This window comes from Helianthus annuus, chromosome 14, assembly GCF_002127325.2.
Source record: "Helianthus annuus cultivar XRQ/B chromosome 14, HanXRQr2.0-SUNRISE, whole genome shotgun sequence".
NCBI lineage: Eukaryota > Viridiplantae > Streptophyta > Magnoliopsida > Asterales > Asteraceae > Helianthus > Helianthus annuus.
Window position 1 is genome coordinate 110,329,093 of NC_035446.2, and position 18,830 is coordinate 110,347,922.

The window sequence follows — 18,830 nt, forward strand, 5'->3', positions numbered from 1 at the left end:
TTACTAGCAGTTATTAGAAGCTGCCAAAAGTTTTATTATTTCCTATTACCTAACAAATTTCTTTTAAGAACTGATAATACCCAGGTAAAAGCTTTTATAAAGAATAATTTGCCTTCTAAACCTGAGTATAAAAGGCTCATAAGATGGCAAACCCTTTTATCTGAATATAATTTTGATATTGAAATAATAAAATCTGACAAAAATGTTTTGGCAGATTTCTTGACCAGAGATGGAAGAATTAGGACAACAACTTGATAGCCGTCTAAAGATGATGGACGAACAGATACAAGCAATTAAAGAAATTGCAACTGATATGGGAGAACTCATAGATATAATCGAAACCATTCCTGAACACATTGCAGAAATAAAAAATCTTGTGAAAAGCCACTGCAGGATGATAAGTAACAAAGTTACCATGTATGAGTTCGATAGTATGAAGATGAAGCTTATGATAAAACATCAAATGATAGAAAAAGTAGATATGTCATTTATTTTATAAAAAACAGATATTCCATCTACTTCTTCTGGAGATCATGTTATGGAAACTGCTCCAGACCCTGAAGAAGAGGTAAGAGAAAAATTTTCTTTTAAACCTCATTCAGATAAAACAACCACCTTTGAAAAAGTCCTCCAACAGATTCCTCTCCAACCACAGATTCCTCCCCAACAACAACCTTTTTTACTAGATCCTGTTTCTAGACAAAGAAATAAAATGATAGAGCTATACAGCCTTGCTCAAACTGAGTCAAGGTATGTTGATTTTACAGGGGTATACCCTAGATTAAATTATCTGCAAGGATCACCAGCAGATGAGATCAGATATTGGTACGATTTTGGTGCCATAAACATGATTTATCTTACCTCACCTGATTTTCCTGAATTATCAGATTTACCAAGATGGGTCATAACTTCAGTAAAAAATTGTTATCAGAATAACCCAACCATGACCCCTAGAGATACTTTAGCTCTAAAGTTTTTATCTGCAGGACCAGATTTTTTCAATGATTACTATTACCCTGCTTATCATTTTATACATCTTGAAAAATGTCAAGCATTTTCCTGCAAAATCGATTCCAAAAGAAAAGAATTTACAAACTTTAATGAAAATGATATTCACTATAGAAGGGCCATTGGGATAAGAGTAGTAATTCAGGGAATGGAATCTACTCTTAAAAACCCATTTAGAACTTATGGAGGAGAATATAAAAATTCTCCAGTTATGATTGCTCCGGCCCGAAAATCACCAGATGCAGCGATAAAATTTTTAAATAGCAAGATAAACTTGTTAGAAACTGGTTCAGTCAGATCAAGTCCGGAGGCACAGTATAAGATTTGTCAATATAGGAAACACCCTCCTGGAACCTGCCCGTCATGTTCTCCTAATAAAACCAATATGAGTACCAACTCATCAAGAGATAGCCTAAATTCTAATGAATAGGCATTAAACATAGATTAAAGGGTTTAAACATGTGAGTTTAAACACCTAATTATGAAAAAAGATTCTCTTCTAGATTTCTAACCGATATGTACAAAACTTGGATATTTGGTCTTGGAAAAGGTGAAGATAAGATTGACATAAATAAAGTGGGTAGACATGACCATAAAGACAAAAAAGATGCAGGTCATAAATAGCTAACTTCCCAAGGCAACTTTGAAAGGAGAGAGGGGACACTTCAAGGCAAGAGATAAATGCAAAAAGAAACACGTATCTTGCAACAAGAAGACTCATCATGAATAGAGGCCTATAAAAAAGGGAAAAGAGGAGGAGGAAAGGCATCGTTCTTCACTCATGTCTTAAAATGTTTTCTTTCATGTAATAAAAGTCTTTTGTATTTTCAAGAGTGTTTAGAGTGTTTTTATTTTCCCTTTTGTAAGATATTTCCCTTTGTAAGATTTCCACCATGGAATAAAAGTCTTTGATTTCCTTATAAATTCTGAGAGTGTTCATCTTTATTTAGAGATATTTTTCTCTTAATAAGAAAAATCCTCCAACCTCAAACTGTCTCTTTTTTCCTTACACCGGAGGTAGGAAACGAAACCAGGTTGTGCTGAATATTGCTGAAGGAGCCAAAGAGGAGTTACCGAAGACAACTTAGGTTTGGTCTGAAAGAGCCTAGTAAAAAGACTCTTGGTATAACCCGGCGATATCTTGGTCAAAACGGGAAAGAGGTACGGAAGCATGTTGGACCCTTTTTCTTTTTAATTTTGAAATATCACTAAATAATTGTTACTCTTAGTTTTTGTAAGGAAATATTTTACAAACAAAAGAAAATCTTAATTAAATTTTATGATCTTTTTGATGATAATATAAATTTTAATCTTAAGTTAAGGTGTACTATGTCTTTTGATTTTTCTAAGATATAAAATAATTACACAATATGTGGATAATAAAAATAACAACTATAGGTACTTTTGATATGTTTTTAACCTATTTTGATAATTGCTTACATGAAGTAACGATTTTGAACCGACAAAATATTTCGGCTACTACCACCCTAAATGGTATCAGAGCCACCGATATTTCTTTTGCGGGGGCTCTACAACTACGCCAACAAATACTAGAAACTGATTTTGACAAATTATATATATATATATATATATATATATATATATATATATATTGCTGTGCACAAAGTGTTCAAGTTGATTGTTCACATTGTCCCTCAATATAATTTCGACACAATTTCATTAATTTGACAACTTAAGAGTCAAGAGTCAAGACCAAGAGAAGGCTCTTTCATTATTTATTACATAAAGGTGACAGTCGAATTTCACCATCGATGACGCGTATATGAGACATACTTTATCTTTGTTCTAAAAAAATTAATAATTATTTAATAATCGAAATGTCCATTTACGTCAATATACAGCTTTTTTTTTTTTTTTGCTTTCACATTGTGTCTACAAATGTGCTATAATGTTGAAGGTTTGTGTCCACAAATGTGCAATAATGTTTTAAGGTTTTATATAAATACCAACGAGTAAACTCGGGTTTTACCTCTGAGGTTGAGACGCTGCCTTACACCCAGAGCCGGCTCTTGGACCGGCCAACCCGTGCCGTCGCTCGAGGCCCAAATTTTCAAGGGCGCGAAAGGTTTTTATAAGCTTTTATCTATATATACTAAATTATATATTTAATATATGCTTCCATTTGTTATACAAAAAAGTGTTGGTGGTGTAGTGCAAAAACCATCTCAAGATAATGTAAAGGTCTCAGGTATGAGTCTTGGTTTCACCACCAAGGTTTTATTTTTTTTAATTCATTTCTCCTTAACCACAATTTTGGGCCCATAATTTCTTGTCGCTCAAGGCCTAATTTTTTATTAGAGTTCTCGGGGACGACTCTACTTACACCCCGACGTTTCCTGATTGCATCAATGTACCCCATAGGGGTAAAACTGTAATCTTACCAAAAGAGCATTTTCGTAATCTTACTCAAATTTATATAGTAAACTTCAGTTGTACACCTTGTGCTTTACCTGCACTGACACGTTTACACCCTGTTTTATTAAAGTTGTATTCTCCGACGATGTTCCGACCACTCCGGCGATATTCCGACCACGGAAGCAAAACCTGGTGCCACTAGGACCGAGTCGAAAGCACGTCGTAGCAAAACCTGTTTTTATTAAAGTCGTCTTCCTCGTCCACACCCTTTCGTACTCAAAACATCACACAATTTCTTCCCTGGTGCCACCAAGACCTAGTCGGAAGCACGTCAGAGTTGTAAACTACAATATCTCCACTTTCAGTTTGTTCATGGTTTCTTGTCTATGACCTTCAGAGACTCGCCTGAGAGTTTGAACGCCGGCCAAAACCAAACCCGACCATCCGACCTCCATCGCTGGTATTTCTCTTGTGCGTTCATGGGATTTCGAGTAGGGTTGGTGCAACTTGGTTGCAAACGGGTCACGGGTTCGAGATGAGAAGGCTGAACAGAGCAATGTACATGCATTATTGGTTCGACTAGGCGAGCATGAGCCCGGTTAGTTTAGAGACGAGTTGCAGGTTTTGCTCCGGTTGTCGGAATATCGTCGGAGTGATCGGAACATCGCCAGAGAAGACGACTTTAATAAAACAGGGTGTAAACGTGTCAGCGTAGGTAAAGCACATGGTGTAAATGTGTCGTTTACTCTATTTTTCTTTTTTATTATCAGGGGCAAAAGCGTTTTTTTCACACGCCGAGGAGTAAACATTGATGCAATCAAGCAGACGCGGGGGATAAGACATCAATTTTTTGGAAATAGGGGGTAAGAGTGTTAGCACCCCCAAACCACATGGGGTAAATTTACAATTTACTCAATATAAAAATATATATTGTTTGAAACCGAGTGATCTGATCTATCCTTAAACCAATTTTCCCTCGTCATTTAACCGAACATTATGCATAGGGTATCATCGCACATGCCTAATCACACCTGGTTGCCGCTGTTGTCTCTGGTTCTGCTGGTTCTGTTGTTGCTGGTGTTTGGGCTGTGGGGCCCTACAATCCCTGGACTCATGGCCCGCCTTACCACACCTGTTACACGTCCGTCCACACGGCCCAAAATGATGATAGCCACACTTGTTACACCGTGGCTTCCTCCCTGCATATGAACCCTGACTTTGGCTACTTCCCTGGCCTTGATTGACAGAAGACGACTGGCTGATGTTGCGGTTGTTGTTGTTGTCTGGCCTTTTCTGAGTCTGACCAGCACTGGATGCTTTGTCGTAGTCGCTCCACTTCCGTTTGTTATCATTAGCAGATGTAGTAGCAGTGGGTGCCGCAGTAGTAGTGGCTGAAATGCGCGGGGGTAACGAATTGCTCTCTACCTCTTGGTCCACAATCTTATGAGTCAGACGAACAATCTATGTCAAATCATTGAGATGGGCTGCAGTGACCAAACTCTTCACACGCGGAGGCAACCCTTTGATGAATAACTCAATCCTCCGAGACATAGGCCGGGACAAGTTTGGGCACATGTCGGCCAGTTCATACGATCGCTTCACATACGCTTCGACTTCAGATCCAACCATCTTCAAGTCGTAGTACTCGTTTTCCAACTTCTGGACTTCATCCCGAGGACAGTACTCCTCCCTGATTAGTTCTTTAAAGTCATCCCAAGTTGTGGCATTCGCCGCCTCGATGCCCAACAACTGTACCTGGGCATTCCACCACGTTAGGGCACCATCTGCCAAGGTACCCGCAACATATTTCACCCTGTCCCCAGCGGGACAGTTACAGATGGCAAACACAGACTCCGCTTTCTCGAACCATCTCAGAAGTCCCACAGCCCCCTCAGTCCCGGTGAAGGTCTGTGGCTTACAGTCCATAAACATTTTAAACGTACACGCAGGCTGGTTGGGTTGAGGTTGCACTTGCTGACCTAAAGGACGAAAGAGAACACACTATAGGAGTGAAAAGACGTGTACGCGATATGAGAGTAATAGTACTTGGTACATTCCGTACCAGCTTGATAGGCTGCTAAAGCCTCAGCCACACGGGTATTGATTAAGTCAGTCAACTCAGCCTGAGTCATGTTGATGTTGCCACGTCCGTGTCCTCGTCCACTCATGATTCTATATATAGAGATGGATCGATTCAGGAAATCGAAACGAGATGGAAATCAAGTATCATGTCGATGTCTATGTACTACCAAATTCACACATAATAGGGCAGAACCCTTCTCACGCTCGATAAGCCTCACTGGGACTTGCATGCACCCCACGTTATTATTAAGTGTGCACCCATAATAATAAGGTAATTTGCATGCTTATCTCAGTGCCTCTTAGCTTGCGCTCAAAGTTTCCCCCGTTCACGCAACACAACAAATGGCATCACAGGTCTATGATTCGCATGAGTCAAAGAGTAGTGTCACACTATCAAGTCACTATAGTATCAGGTGTATCGTGTCATGCAAGTTATGAGTGTGTGACAACTATGGGTGTATGCATAAACCAAACAGAGGACAAACCTTGCGATCTGGAGCTGAGTGTCATGATCGATTCTTCGAAGGTATTCGGTTATAGTCTGGTTTTATAAAACGTTTTAAAACCTAGTTCACTATAACCAGTGGCTCTGATACCAAACTGTAACACCCCCAAAATACCACTTGCGGAGACTCCGCGAGGCGTGTTACGCATCAGAGTCTGAGCCACCAATCACATTGAACCAATGATAAACATTTAAATAAAACATATTATTAATTACCGAGCAAGTCTAATACTAACGTTAAATCCAAAAGATATGTTTAGCGGAAGCATAAGTGAAATAATATTCAATTGTTTAAAGTTCAAAACCACCAAGTCAACTGTTTAATCAAAAGCCACGATCCATGACCACTCCAGCACTCCCAGATAGCAAGTCCATGTCTCCAACCCTAACGACCTGCAGCATGCAGACAAGTGTGTCAGACTACGCTGGTGAGTTCAAAGTTTTGTTAACGTGTTTTGTTACCAGATATATGTTAATGAGATTCAACGTTGCGATACGATGTTGCTCATGCTAGATACCCTAGGGAGTGTGCCCATATGTATCCGGGGAGTGTGCCCCTTAGCAACCCCAATGCTCCTAACCGAGCACTGGTAATGATCGATCCCATGTACAATAACCAAGACCCGATTTAATTGTTTACCCAGAGTTTCCCTTTCCAAATGTTTACCAGTTGTCCCAAACCACCGGGACGCATGCTAGAGAAATGCAATGAACTCACCTGGGATTGCTCGGTATGATACACGAAAAGGTTCAGTTAAGCTACAATGTGATCAACCACGTCCTAGCATGTTTATCATACAAGTCAGGTTTGTATACAAGTATTTCACGTATGTTCTACACGTATCGTAGCAAGTTGTGTACAAGTATTGACCATCGCATTCACGTAATAGCATAGCAGTTCAACAGCAGCTTCACAAAAACAAAGTCCAATTATGCGGCCCAATTAGATGGACTCGTAACAGTGTGCAGGCCCAATGACAAAGTGTACGTGTAAATGGTCTCGAGTCGAGACTAAGCTCTCGAGTCGAGACTAGGCGGTCTCGGGTTGTCCTGGTTTCTCAGTCTCGAGTCGCAACAGGGTGGTCTCGAGTTGTCACGTTCTAGTCGAGACTACACGGTCTCGAGTCGCAACCGGACCCGCAACCGTGGTCTCGAGTCGTGTTGTTATGTGCCGGTGTTGGTCTCGAGTCGAGACAATGAGTTCTCGACTCGCAATCTCTTGTCGAGACAAGGTGTGTAACTGACTTCCTGATTTGTAGTCCATGATTTCCGTAATAAGTTGTAAACAGATTTGGCAGTTTCAAATCAAATCAATTAACAGTTTTTCTATAATCCAAACGAATCAACCAAACATTTTTAACATCAAATCTCATTAACCCTAACATGATCAAAACATAACAATATCTAAACAACTCTTATAACTTAGCAATCTCAAAGCCAACCAATTCTAATACCCGACACAATGACATATCATCCGATTAGCATAGACATATAGTCGATTTAACAAGCATTCGGTTTAAAATCAACTTAACAAGAATCCGAACAACATATTGCAAGACATCCGATTATCATGTAAACATCCCTACCCATGAATTCTAACACATAATCATATACAATCAAATCATCGTCTACGAATAATCAAACACTAACCGGTTAAGAAAAGAGAATAATCCGAACAAGGAGATCTTCGATGGTGGAGGGTGTTCGGTTGCCTTGGTTCCGGTTGAGAGAGAGAGAGTGTGTGTGTGTTCTAGGGTTTGTGTATGTGTTAGGGTGTTTTGATAAAGTGTGAGATGTTTACCACATCTCATATGTTAATCGACTAGAGGATGGGCCGAACCCAACATTGGGCCGCCCTTGCCCTTGGTTCCGAGTTTCGAAGTATGTGGGCCGAGTGACAGAGGTGTGCGAGTCATGGCACGGTGTTCGGCCCAAACGGGCTTGTGTGCATTGTGCGATCGGTTCGTGTAAACACATATACATTCATATAACATATCATACATTCAATTAAATAATATAGCTCACATAAACATGTAACGTTACACAAAGTAGGTTCGAAATACGAGTTGTCACACGTCACATCACCTTTCCATTTTTGGCGTTTAACAAATACGCGGCGTTTTATTGTTTTTTTAGATCAGGAGCATAGTAAATATTTTGGCGTTTTAACTAACTATGGCTTTGATTGTTGTGCCATGTAGGATGCAGGCCTATAATGTAAAAAACAGTAATTTTCTTGATGTTTATTTTTTTTCTATCAATTGTTGTGCCATGTAGGATGTAGGCCTATAATGTGACAGGTAATTATGGCGTTTAGAAAAGAAAAAACAAATTCAATTTTCCATGTAGTGGCTTTTAAAATAATAAATGTTTGGCAATAATGTTACCGTCTCTTCCTTTTACTATTTTGCAATTACTGTTTCGTTCAGTTTCATCTGTCAATTAGTGTTGTTTTTTCCAGTAATACTTTGTTTGGCATTTTTTTGGCGTTTTATATAGCAACAACGTGCTTTGCTAGCATCCGTTCTAACAGTTTTCATACTATCAGGCGTTTTGGTGTTTGTAGTTTTTGGCGTTTTATACTCAAACTTTTTATTAGTAGAGAATTAGATAATAAACAACAGAGAATTAGATAACAAACAATAGAAAATGAAAAAAAAATAAAAAGTTCTAATCTAATTTCTCATCCAAATCTTCACTGTCATCAGCCTCTTCTACTTTAACATTTTTGTCGTTTTGAACCTGTTTTGAATACCTTATCTAGATTCTTATTTTCCTACATAATGCCCTTCTTTAGAAGATGCTTATTTTTAGTGGCATTCTGTATTGTGGTTTGATATATACTTGTTTGGTGACATGTTGAAGATCAACGCCTGCTCGAATGTATTGATCCCTTCATGCCATCCATATATCCATCAAGAACAAAGTGACATGATGACATATCAGTGTCATCAGTCTCTTTTTCATGAATATTTGTCCATCCCATTCAGCAAAAGCTTATAGAGATACCCACCTCAGAGAAGAATCCATTCAGTGAAACTTCATTCAGAACAATACTCAATATAGAAGAAACGAGGTTTCCCATCTGTGGCTTTTTTAACTATTTTTTTGGCGTTTTAAAGTGAATGGTTTCTAGGAAACATGGCGTTGTTTTTGGGTGTGATCAATTGATTGTGCAGAGACGTCTCTCTTATAGGATGTTTTTGGCGCGTAGTTTAGGCGAGATTTTATTTATAATAAATTATATTAATAAAGTAGCCGTCTTTTCAGTTACTGTGTGTATTTTACTGTTTTTGTTCAGCTTTTTATGAGTTTTTAGGGTGATAGACGTGCCATCTTCCAAGTTTGGCGTTTTTTTAATGGCTTTAAGTAGTTTTTGGCGTTTTTTTCATTTTTAGCTTTTAATAATACTTGTCCAAATTATTTTATTATAGTTTGAGAGTTTTTGGCGTTTTATTGCATTATGGCGTTTCACAATCATTATATCTGTTTGGCGTTTTTATTAAAATAATGTATTTTTTTGTTCTTAGCTGAAAAATACATAACAAACAATAAAGAAAATTAAAAAAATAAAAGTAAAAACAATTCATCTTCCAAATCATCACTGTCATTAGTCTCTTTCTTCTTTGAAACATGTTCACTGGCGGTTTGACTTTGGCATGCGTGAGTTTCTGTTGTTGAAGTAGGCTTTTTTGTGGCCGTTTGGAAAGACAAAATGACGTGAGCTTTTTGTTTGAATATTTATCTTCAAACCACTCATCAGTGGCATTCGTCTCTTCATGCCATTATATTATTTATCAAGAACAAAACACAAAAATGACATAAGTCTGACACCAGCATCTTTTTGTTGAAGAGTTGTCCATCTCATTCAACAAAATGTTATTGAGTCATAACACCTAAGGGAAGAATGCATTCTGCGAAACTTCGCGTTGTACAATATTGAATATACAAGAAACGATGTTTGCCATTTTGGCGTTTTACTGAGGAAATAGTGTATCTAAAAGAAACGTAGATTTTTTGGAATCTTTGATGTTTGAGTGTTTTGGCGTTTTCTAAGATGATTGGTATATAGTAAAATATGGCGTTTTGAGTTGGTCTGTTTGATGTTTTGGGTTTTTTGGCGTTTCTAAGATGAATGGTATATAGTAGTAAATATGACGTTTCCGGTTCGGGGGGTGTGTTTAATGAATGTCTAAGATGTTCTGTTTATATAGGGATGTGTTTTGGCCCGTAATGGCGTTCTATTCATTAGTTTGGCGTTTTTGGTAGAGAAGTCTAAAGACCTTTTTACCCTTAATGAAGCGCGTCCACTTAATAGAATTCGTGTTATTTACGAAAACGCCACCGCACCAATCTAGTCCATAGATTGTTTTGATCAGAAGATCCATAAGCGTTCTCACCGTTCTCACACTTTCACCGTTTTCTCTAAATCCTGACCCTATATAAAACTAACCACCAGTACAATTTTAAACGGTCATAATCTTTCGTACGATAGTGTATATTTTTTTAATTACACCATAAAAATAAACATTTTATTCTCTTTAATTTGAGTTTAATATTATTATTATTATAGTTTTTTAATTAAAAATAATTTATATGATACGTCATTTACAGTGTCTAGAGGTAAACGATAACAAAATCATGAAACAGAACCAAACCAAAAACAGACGAACCCGAAGCGAAATCAACTAAAAACTGAATTACCCAAAACCGATTAACCGAAAACCGAATTAACCAAAAACTGGTTATCGAGTTTTTTGTACCCTCGTTTAACCAAAATTAACCGAACCAAACCAGTCATATTTTCATATATTTTGTAGCTTTTATACATCCAGTTCATGTATTTCATATTCTATGTATCCATTTCATATATTTATACTTTCATTTCATTGTATTTATACATTCATTCACGATCATGAATTTATACCTCAGTTTCATGTATTTCTAAGCAAAAGTTTTAACCCAATTTTGGTTTTGACTATAAACCGAAATAAAACAAACTGAATCAAAAACTGTCAATCTAACCGAACTTATTAATCGAAAACCGATTGGTTGATAAAATAGACTAATCAATAACTTTGGTTTCGGTTTCTATTAAGGTAATAACCGAACCAATCAAACCATACACACCCTGTCAGTGTCTATGTTTCCCGTCAGATCACGTAGATACCATTCTAGTTTCAATAATATGCTTTTTTACACTAAGTTTGACTACAGTTCATTTGATTAAACATGGACAAATGAACAAATGAGTCTAGACCCAGCCCAAAGCTTTCGATTTCATGAAGGGTTTGGGCTAGGAAATACTTAAAAAAGTGAACTGAAATGACAAAAGTGAACAAACTAAAAAGACGTAAATGACAGTTAACTCTACTTAAAAGTTAATTAAAACATTCATTTGTGTAATTATTGTGAACCTTCGGAAGGTTGACTTATCTATTAAACAAATCAAACAACTAAACGAACAAATTTACTAAGTGTTTAATATCAATGGAGTGGTGGTTCATTTGTAAAGACAAAACTTTGAAACACCAGATTAAAAGAAATTTATCGTTAAAAAAAATTGTCTGTTTACTAAAAGGGTGTTGCTAAATGCATCCCCTCTTTTACTTGTTATACCTCCTTTCCTTTTTGAAATCACATTAAAAGTTTTCATATTTCTCCCTAGAGATATCAATTCAAACCTTTTTAGGTTTTTTTCGTATTGTTAGCTTTAATTTTTTTTTGGAAGACGTTTTTATCTTTATTTTTTAAAGAACGTTTTGTAATTTTTTTTAATTTTTAAATAACTTTTTTCAACGTTTTTAATACTTTTAAACAACGTTTTTATCAAACATCTTTTTTTTCTAAAAAATATTTTAAGGTTTCTTTAGAAAGTGTAAATAAATTTGAAGGATTGGGAACTAATAGAAACCAATTTATCGAATATATATGTATGTATCTATGTATAAACGAGTTTCTTAAATCAAAACTAATGATTTTGAATTGCCATGATCATTATCTTAGTTTTATATATTAACAGATGTAATTAAATATTATTAATGCACTTAAAATAAAAAAAAATGTTCACTTGTTAATACTTATATTACATATAAATAAAGTAAACCACGAATGAAAACAATAATTTAATAGAAAAACATAAATGTGATGGAAACGTTCTTTTATAATTTGATAGAAACAATCTTAAATTACAAAACTTCACAGCAAAATTAACTTAAAACACAAATTTGATAGAGAACAAAATAAGAAAAAAAAACACAAAAGAATTTAACTGATACAGACAACTACAAAAACTAGAATAGTAGATAATCAGATGATGTCCTCTTAAAACATTTATAATTATAATTTTCTCTAATAAACAATTTTTTTCTGTCGAAGCACGATAGTATTGTATATTTTATTTATTTTCTAATAAACCTTTTTAATTTTTTATACTGTTTAGGACTTTAAAAAAAAACCAATTTTAAAATAATGAAATTTTAAGGGGTAATATGAAAACTTTTAAATGTGATTTAAAAAAAGAAAGGAGGTATGACAAGTAAAAGAGGGGGTGGATTTAGATTAACCCTTACTAAAATGGTACTGTAGACAATAACTTACTAGATGGACCATTAGCGAGTAAAAATTCCTTTTTGAGTGGATATTTTCATATCTATTATCCCAACGATTTGTTTTCTCATTTGTAACGTCGAAATAGAAGTAATTAATAATTATCCCAACCATTTGTTTTCTCATTTGTAACGTCGAAATGGACTTAATTAGGATTATACAGAATAGAACCAGTACTTGTTATCTACACAATATTTGTAATAATTATGTTTATTATACTCCTCCTATAAACAGTTTATCAGTAATACACGATAGGTTATTAGATTTTTGTTATTTTATAAACTTGTATTTGGGTTTAACTTGGTTGGTTGGTACCATGCTTTTACACGATAGGTTATTAGATTTTTGTTATTTTATAAACTTTTTTATAAAGTTGTACTTGGGTTTAACTAGGTTGGTTGGTAGTACCATGCTTTAATTCGGATCACGAATTCAAATGCGAGTATGATATTCCTGATTTGTCCCAACTACCTAATACTTACTACTAACAATAATAAAATGACAATATGATTGTTTAATTTTATATTTGAATAATAGTCTTCACGAGTATATTACATACATAATTGCACAAGGGGAATCCGGTTTCTACCACCGGTTCATATGAACCATGGCCATTTGTTGACAAATAACACAATCTTGTGGATAGGGGATATTATAAGGATGAATATGGAAATTTTGGTCAGGCTTCTTCTCTTCGGGTTTTTTCTCTGGTGGTTTCTTCTCTTCAGGTTTTTTCTCTGGTGGCTTCTTCTCTTCGGGTTTCTTTTCTTCGGGCTTCTTTGGAGGTGCTGGCGGAGGTCCAACAGTCACCACTTCAATAAATTTTCCGGATTTCTTTGTTCGTAATATTATCTCATAAGGATCCGCATCTCCCGTTACCGTCAACGTTCCTTTGGTTCCATCAATTTCAATATGATCTACACCTGCTACCGAAATATTAGTTTTACTACAAAATTACTAAAAACTTCTAAAGTAAAAAATGAAAAATTTACCCGGAAGTCCAGAAACTGCTCTAAGGATCTTCTTCTTGCTTTTCTCGCCTGATAATTGCACCTTCAAAACAGTTCTTTGCACCATATGGCCTTCAAAAACACACACAGGCACTCACCCTCTTTATATATTAATAATAACAAATATATAATAATATTGGACACAAGAAGTGTCATTGGATCGTTCACCATCCCCTTTTATGTATTTCCAAACTTAACCATATTAAGTTGTCATCTTGTTATATGATAGATCCGCATAATTTATAATAAATATAATCTTGTTCTTTTGTTAGGCAATTCCAAAGTACTAGCTACTAAGGTGTTAACGGGCCGAATTAGATATTGAGCTTATATTATTATATTCACTATTCACTAATTTGGCTTGAAAGAAAAGAAAAGTTATACCTAAACATTGATGATGAAGAGCTTTGGACCGTGAAATAATCAATATGAGATTTTGTTTGAGCTTGATTCGGGCTGGGTAGAGTAAGGGACATAAGTGTAGCCCTTGTCTTGTGTAGAGTCTGAGTACGCTCGAACATCTTAACGGGATCTTATTCTCAAGCGGCCATTGTGGATTTTTTTTTTTTGTTTCTTTTTGATATAGTATCTTCAACACAAAAATAAAATAAAATAAATCTAGAAAGAGAGCTTAATTTTGTTACTAACTGCATATTTAAGTTGTCTAGGATTGTCTCTTACAATGTGTCTTTTAGTTCAAAGGCATTGAATTAAGGCCGATATCAAACACGGTGATAGATCGAAATGTTACAAGACTATAAATCAAATGGTAATATCTTGCACATCTATTTTACACAAACATTAATATAAAATACTGATATTCTACAAGAAAATATTAATTTTCACATAATGGAACAAGTAGTACATGGTTCTTGAGTCATATGAACCACGGCCACTGGGTTAGAAGCGACATAAGGGGGAGGTATACATATACACACGGGCTTCTTTTCCTCAGGCTTCTTTTCCTCGGGCTTCTTGGGTGGGGGTCCAATTGTCACAACTTCTACACATTTTATGACCTTTCTTGCTTTTATAATTATCATGTAAGGATCAGCATCCCCTGTAACTGTTAATGTGTCTTTAGTTGTGTCGATTTCAATCTTATCTACGCCTAAAACCAAAACACCATGAAATTATTAAAAAAAATCTCACTTTTAATTCAAAACACATCAATGAATTAACTAGATGTACAAATGAATTGAGCCAAACCCAAGCGTGTCTAGTTTCAATTAAGAGAATACGAGCTTGGTCGATCTTGAGCTCCAACATACTTTATAATTTATTAATTATTTAATTATGTGTGGCTAGTTGTGACAGCTATTCACTGCAAAACAAAGGGCTAGTTGTGACGGTTAATTCCGTGAGAACTTGTTGCACGTCGATTGTAAGTAGCTTCGTCACTAATTATTTGTGACTGAGACAAACCTACGACCAATACTAGCGACCATATATTTTGTGGCTAAGTTTTAGACCAATTTCTGCCTTACCACAAAAGTTACAACTCACTCCAACTGAGAAAAGGCGTCTCTGTTGAGTTACTTCGACATGATTCTCTTAATCACGTGTATACACTACTTGTTCAGTTGTAGCGGTTTGGGTCGCTATCAGAAATTATTTATATACGAGGACTTGTGACAACAGATTTCTACCATTACAAATTGGCGTTGTAAATGAGTAATGAAAATTTATGTCACATCATGTCAATTTGTTCACTTATAGTATAATTTAGTGACATATTTAACGAGAAAAAGTAGTTTGTTTGAGAGACAATAAAAGAGACAACGAGAGAGAATCTTATGTTTAGATATACTTGTAGTAAATTCCAGGGAAACATACACTTACAGAAAAGTTTTGGAGTGGTGTGATTTTCATACTATTCTTATTCTTGAACTTTTCATTACAAACAAAAAATCATTTTTGACAAACGAACAATCATGGGAAAGAGTGTAATTACCATCAATATCAGAAACTGATTTCAAGATCTTCTTCTTGCATTTCTCGCTTGATAATCGCACCTTCAGTACTGTCATTTGCACCATTTGTACTTCTACCCTCCCTCCCTCTTTCTCACACCATATATATATATATATTTAAAATTATATTATATAGAGAGGGAGATAGAAAAGAATCGGCATGCACAAAAGGTTCAATTTGGTTGTTGACCATTCGCCCTCATTATTATCAAACACAACTTCATTAGTTTGTCATCTTGTTTGATTCGCAAGATTATAAAATCACAAATTTCTTTCATTTTTGTTTTGCTTAAACTAGTTTATCTGAGTTGCTGGACCAAACAGTGTTTCTTTATGAGAATCTTGCTACATGTGTTGAAACTGAGATTAATTATAATAGAGGCATTGTATTGTGATTGATATGTAAATACTACCTAACTTAATAAAACACACAAACATATTATTTATGGTTGAGCATCATTCAAGGACATTAAATTATTAGGTAATACAAAAACAACAACCCTTAATCGCTTAATTTTTAATTAGTTCTTATTTTTAAAAAGTTTGTCTTTTTAACATACATATGGGTAGGTTACCAGGTAATATTAAAGTTTGTGTTTCTAACATACATATGCATAGGTTACCAGCTAATATATAAATTTACCACCCAACGAAATTTTTCCTAAGTTTTTTTAACATTATACATATGACCTGCATGTATGTAGGTAATGTAAGTTACACATGTTGTATATGCAAATAGATTTATATAATCTTAAAGAGAATGGTCGGTGACTGTCACATCAAAGCCACCGACCCATTTTTTTATATATATTATAGTAACATGAGAGTTGTTAGCAAAATGAGAATTGGACGTATTGGTTAAGGCTTTGCTGGTGTAACCAATAGACTCAAGTACGATTCTCTTCCACTGCAGTTTTTGTGATCTATTTTTTTTCATTTAGTAGTCTCAATACCTTTTCCTTTTTCTATTCTATTGTTTTTTTATTCAGCATTTGTTCTCAACTGCAGTTTTTGTGATCTATTTTTTTTTTTCATTTAGTAGTCTCAATACCTTTTTCTTTTTCAATTCTATTGTTTTTTATTCAGCATTTGTTCTCAACTTTTTTTCCTTTTCTATTTTCTTTTATTTTCCTTTTGTTTCTTTATTTTTCCTTTTTCTGTATACATTTGTTTATTTATCTTTTCTTTTTCTGTATACATGCAAATAATAAATATATCTACCTATGAATGAATATAGATGAATTTATGTAGGTATGTATGTAGATGTTTGTTTTTCGTGTACGACTATCCACTTTTTAATCCGTATTTTCATTATTTAGCTTAAAATAAAAAAAAACTATATCTTCACATGGTTATTTTTAAGTATGTGTCGTTATAAGTTCACGTTTCTGTTAGGGCTGGATTTTTATAATACATGATCCTTACATGTGATCCTAACCAGTGATCCTTATTTCTTTGGCAGATAGTGATCCTCAGCAGAGTTCCAGGATCAGGATCACGGACCATCATAGGATCCTCATGCTAACAGTTACCTTCATTGAATTAAGTAATATTTTGTAGGAACATCTAGCAGGATCCGCTCTTAGCATCATGATCAAAGGACGCGTCTTTACAATTATAGCATCTGCTTAATCGGAGATGGACGTTGCAAAGGATATGGAAACTTGGCATGATTCAAGGGCGACAATTTAGGCTAGATTTACTTTTATTTCTAAAGGGGTAATGAGCTGATTATTAGTCTTTTTACCTAAAATAGGTCACCTACACTTGTATATATAACACTCTTCCCCATTCGGAAGAACACACAACACAATTCTCACACGCTTAGACACACATTACGATAGTGATCCTTGTACTCAGCTCATTATCATCCGAAGTTGTAACCATATTTTGATATATTGAAGTTTGGTGATCGGTAGTTGCCATCACCCGAGGTTTTTTATGCCGGAGATCATACATTGATCAAGGGCTTTTTCCTCGTATAAATCATTGTGTCTTTGCATATTTCACACTAAAGTGATCCTTTACTTTTTCAATAAACCAAGCATCATACCCCATTTACATAAAGTTTGGTTGCATTATCCTTGTGTGATTTTTGACCAAAACAGTTTGGCGCCCACCGTGGGGCAATTGGTGCTTCATTCATAAGAAAACCTTTTTGTTCGAAACTATTTCAAAGAATTACATGGCTTCATCATTGAAGAATACGTCCACGGCAATGTCTGCAGTCACCTCGTCCCAGAACACTCTGCCTCCACCACCGGCAGGATCCCAGAAAAATGCTGAGAAGAGACCAAATCCTATCTTCTCTAAACCTCCATCTTCTTCTGCTATGAATTCTTCTGTTCCTAGTACTAGTGATGTGTTTGCTTTAATTTTGCAGATGAAGGATCGTATGCAGCGGCAGGATGAAACCAATGAAAGGATCCTCAGGGAAATTGGAGATCTCAAAAGACAAAAGAAGGCGGCAGAGGATCATTCCCCACTGATGCCCAAATCCCTGAGCTTGGATACTCCAATGATCACTTCTCAGCCATCGGGAGTCCCAGACGTGCAAATTATGGGAGAATCAAGAGGATTGCACCTTGGATCGGCAGCAATGACTCAGGCATCAGGCTCACACTTTCAGCCGGCAGGATCCTATCCCCAGCATATGGGATCCTTCATGAATTCAGGAGCCTATCCGGGAGCACAGCAGTTTCAAGGATCCTACTTTGTTCCAGGATCATCCCAGGTTCAAGGATCCTCCTTCGTTCCAGGATCATCCCAGATACCAGGATCCTTCCAGATGCCAGGATCCCTAAAAAGTTTGCAAACAGGAAGTCTAGATGTCCATCAAGGGGACTTCATTCCAATGCAGACCATTGCTTCCACTGGTCCCTCCGTTATCCCAGAATCCCAGCAATATGGATTCACTAACTTGAACTCAATGGGAGATAACACTTTAAATAATTATCTTACCACTAACCATGGATTCATGCAGGATACAGGTATCAATCATGCTATGGCCAGGGAGTTGCAGAAGCTAAAAGATATGATCTCAAGTGTTCCAGGGGTAGTCAAGCCTATCCTAGAGATTACAGATGGAAGCTGTTGGGGCTGGATTTTTTATTATAGGTGATCCTTATACGTGATCCTAACCAGTGATCCTTGTTTTTTTGGCAGACAGTGATCCTCAGCAGGACTTCAGGATCAGGATCATGGGACATTATAGTGATCCTCATACTAACGGCCACTTCCGCTCAATACAATATTGTTTTGCAGGAA

The 18,830-nt window shown here is 35.9% G+C and overlaps 2 protein-coding genes across 2 annotated transcripts; both read right to left on the reverse strand.

Moving 5' to 3' along the window:
* Positions 1-13,074: 13,074 nt before the first annotated feature.
* Positions 13,075-13,699, reverse strand: LOC110908941 (heavy metal-associated isoprenylated plant protein 43). Its single transcript, XM_022153944.2, has 2 exons — positions 13,573-13,699; positions 13,075-13,503 (listed from the first exon to the last, which is right to left on the reverse strand). Exons 1-2 carry the CDS (start codon positions 13,655-13,657, stop codon positions 13,166-13,168), a joined length of 423 nt encoding a protein of 140 aa, XP_022009636.2. The 5' UTR covers positions 13,658-13,699; the 3' UTR covers positions 13,075-13,165.
* Positions 13,700-14,327: 628 nt separating this feature from the next.
* LOC118486300 (heavy metal-associated isoprenylated plant protein 43-like) lies at positions 14,328-15,710 on the reverse strand. The gene is made up of 2 exons (XM_035982651.1): positions 15,545-15,710; positions 14,328-14,701 (listed from the first exon to the last, which is right to left on the reverse strand). Exons 1-2 carry the CDS (start codon positions 15,627-15,629, stop codon positions 14,433-14,435), a joined length of 354 nt encoding a protein of 117 aa, XP_035838544.1. The 5' UTR covers positions 15,630-15,710; the 3' UTR covers positions 14,328-14,432.
* Between the last annotated feature and the right edge of the window lie 3,120 nt (positions 15,711-18,830).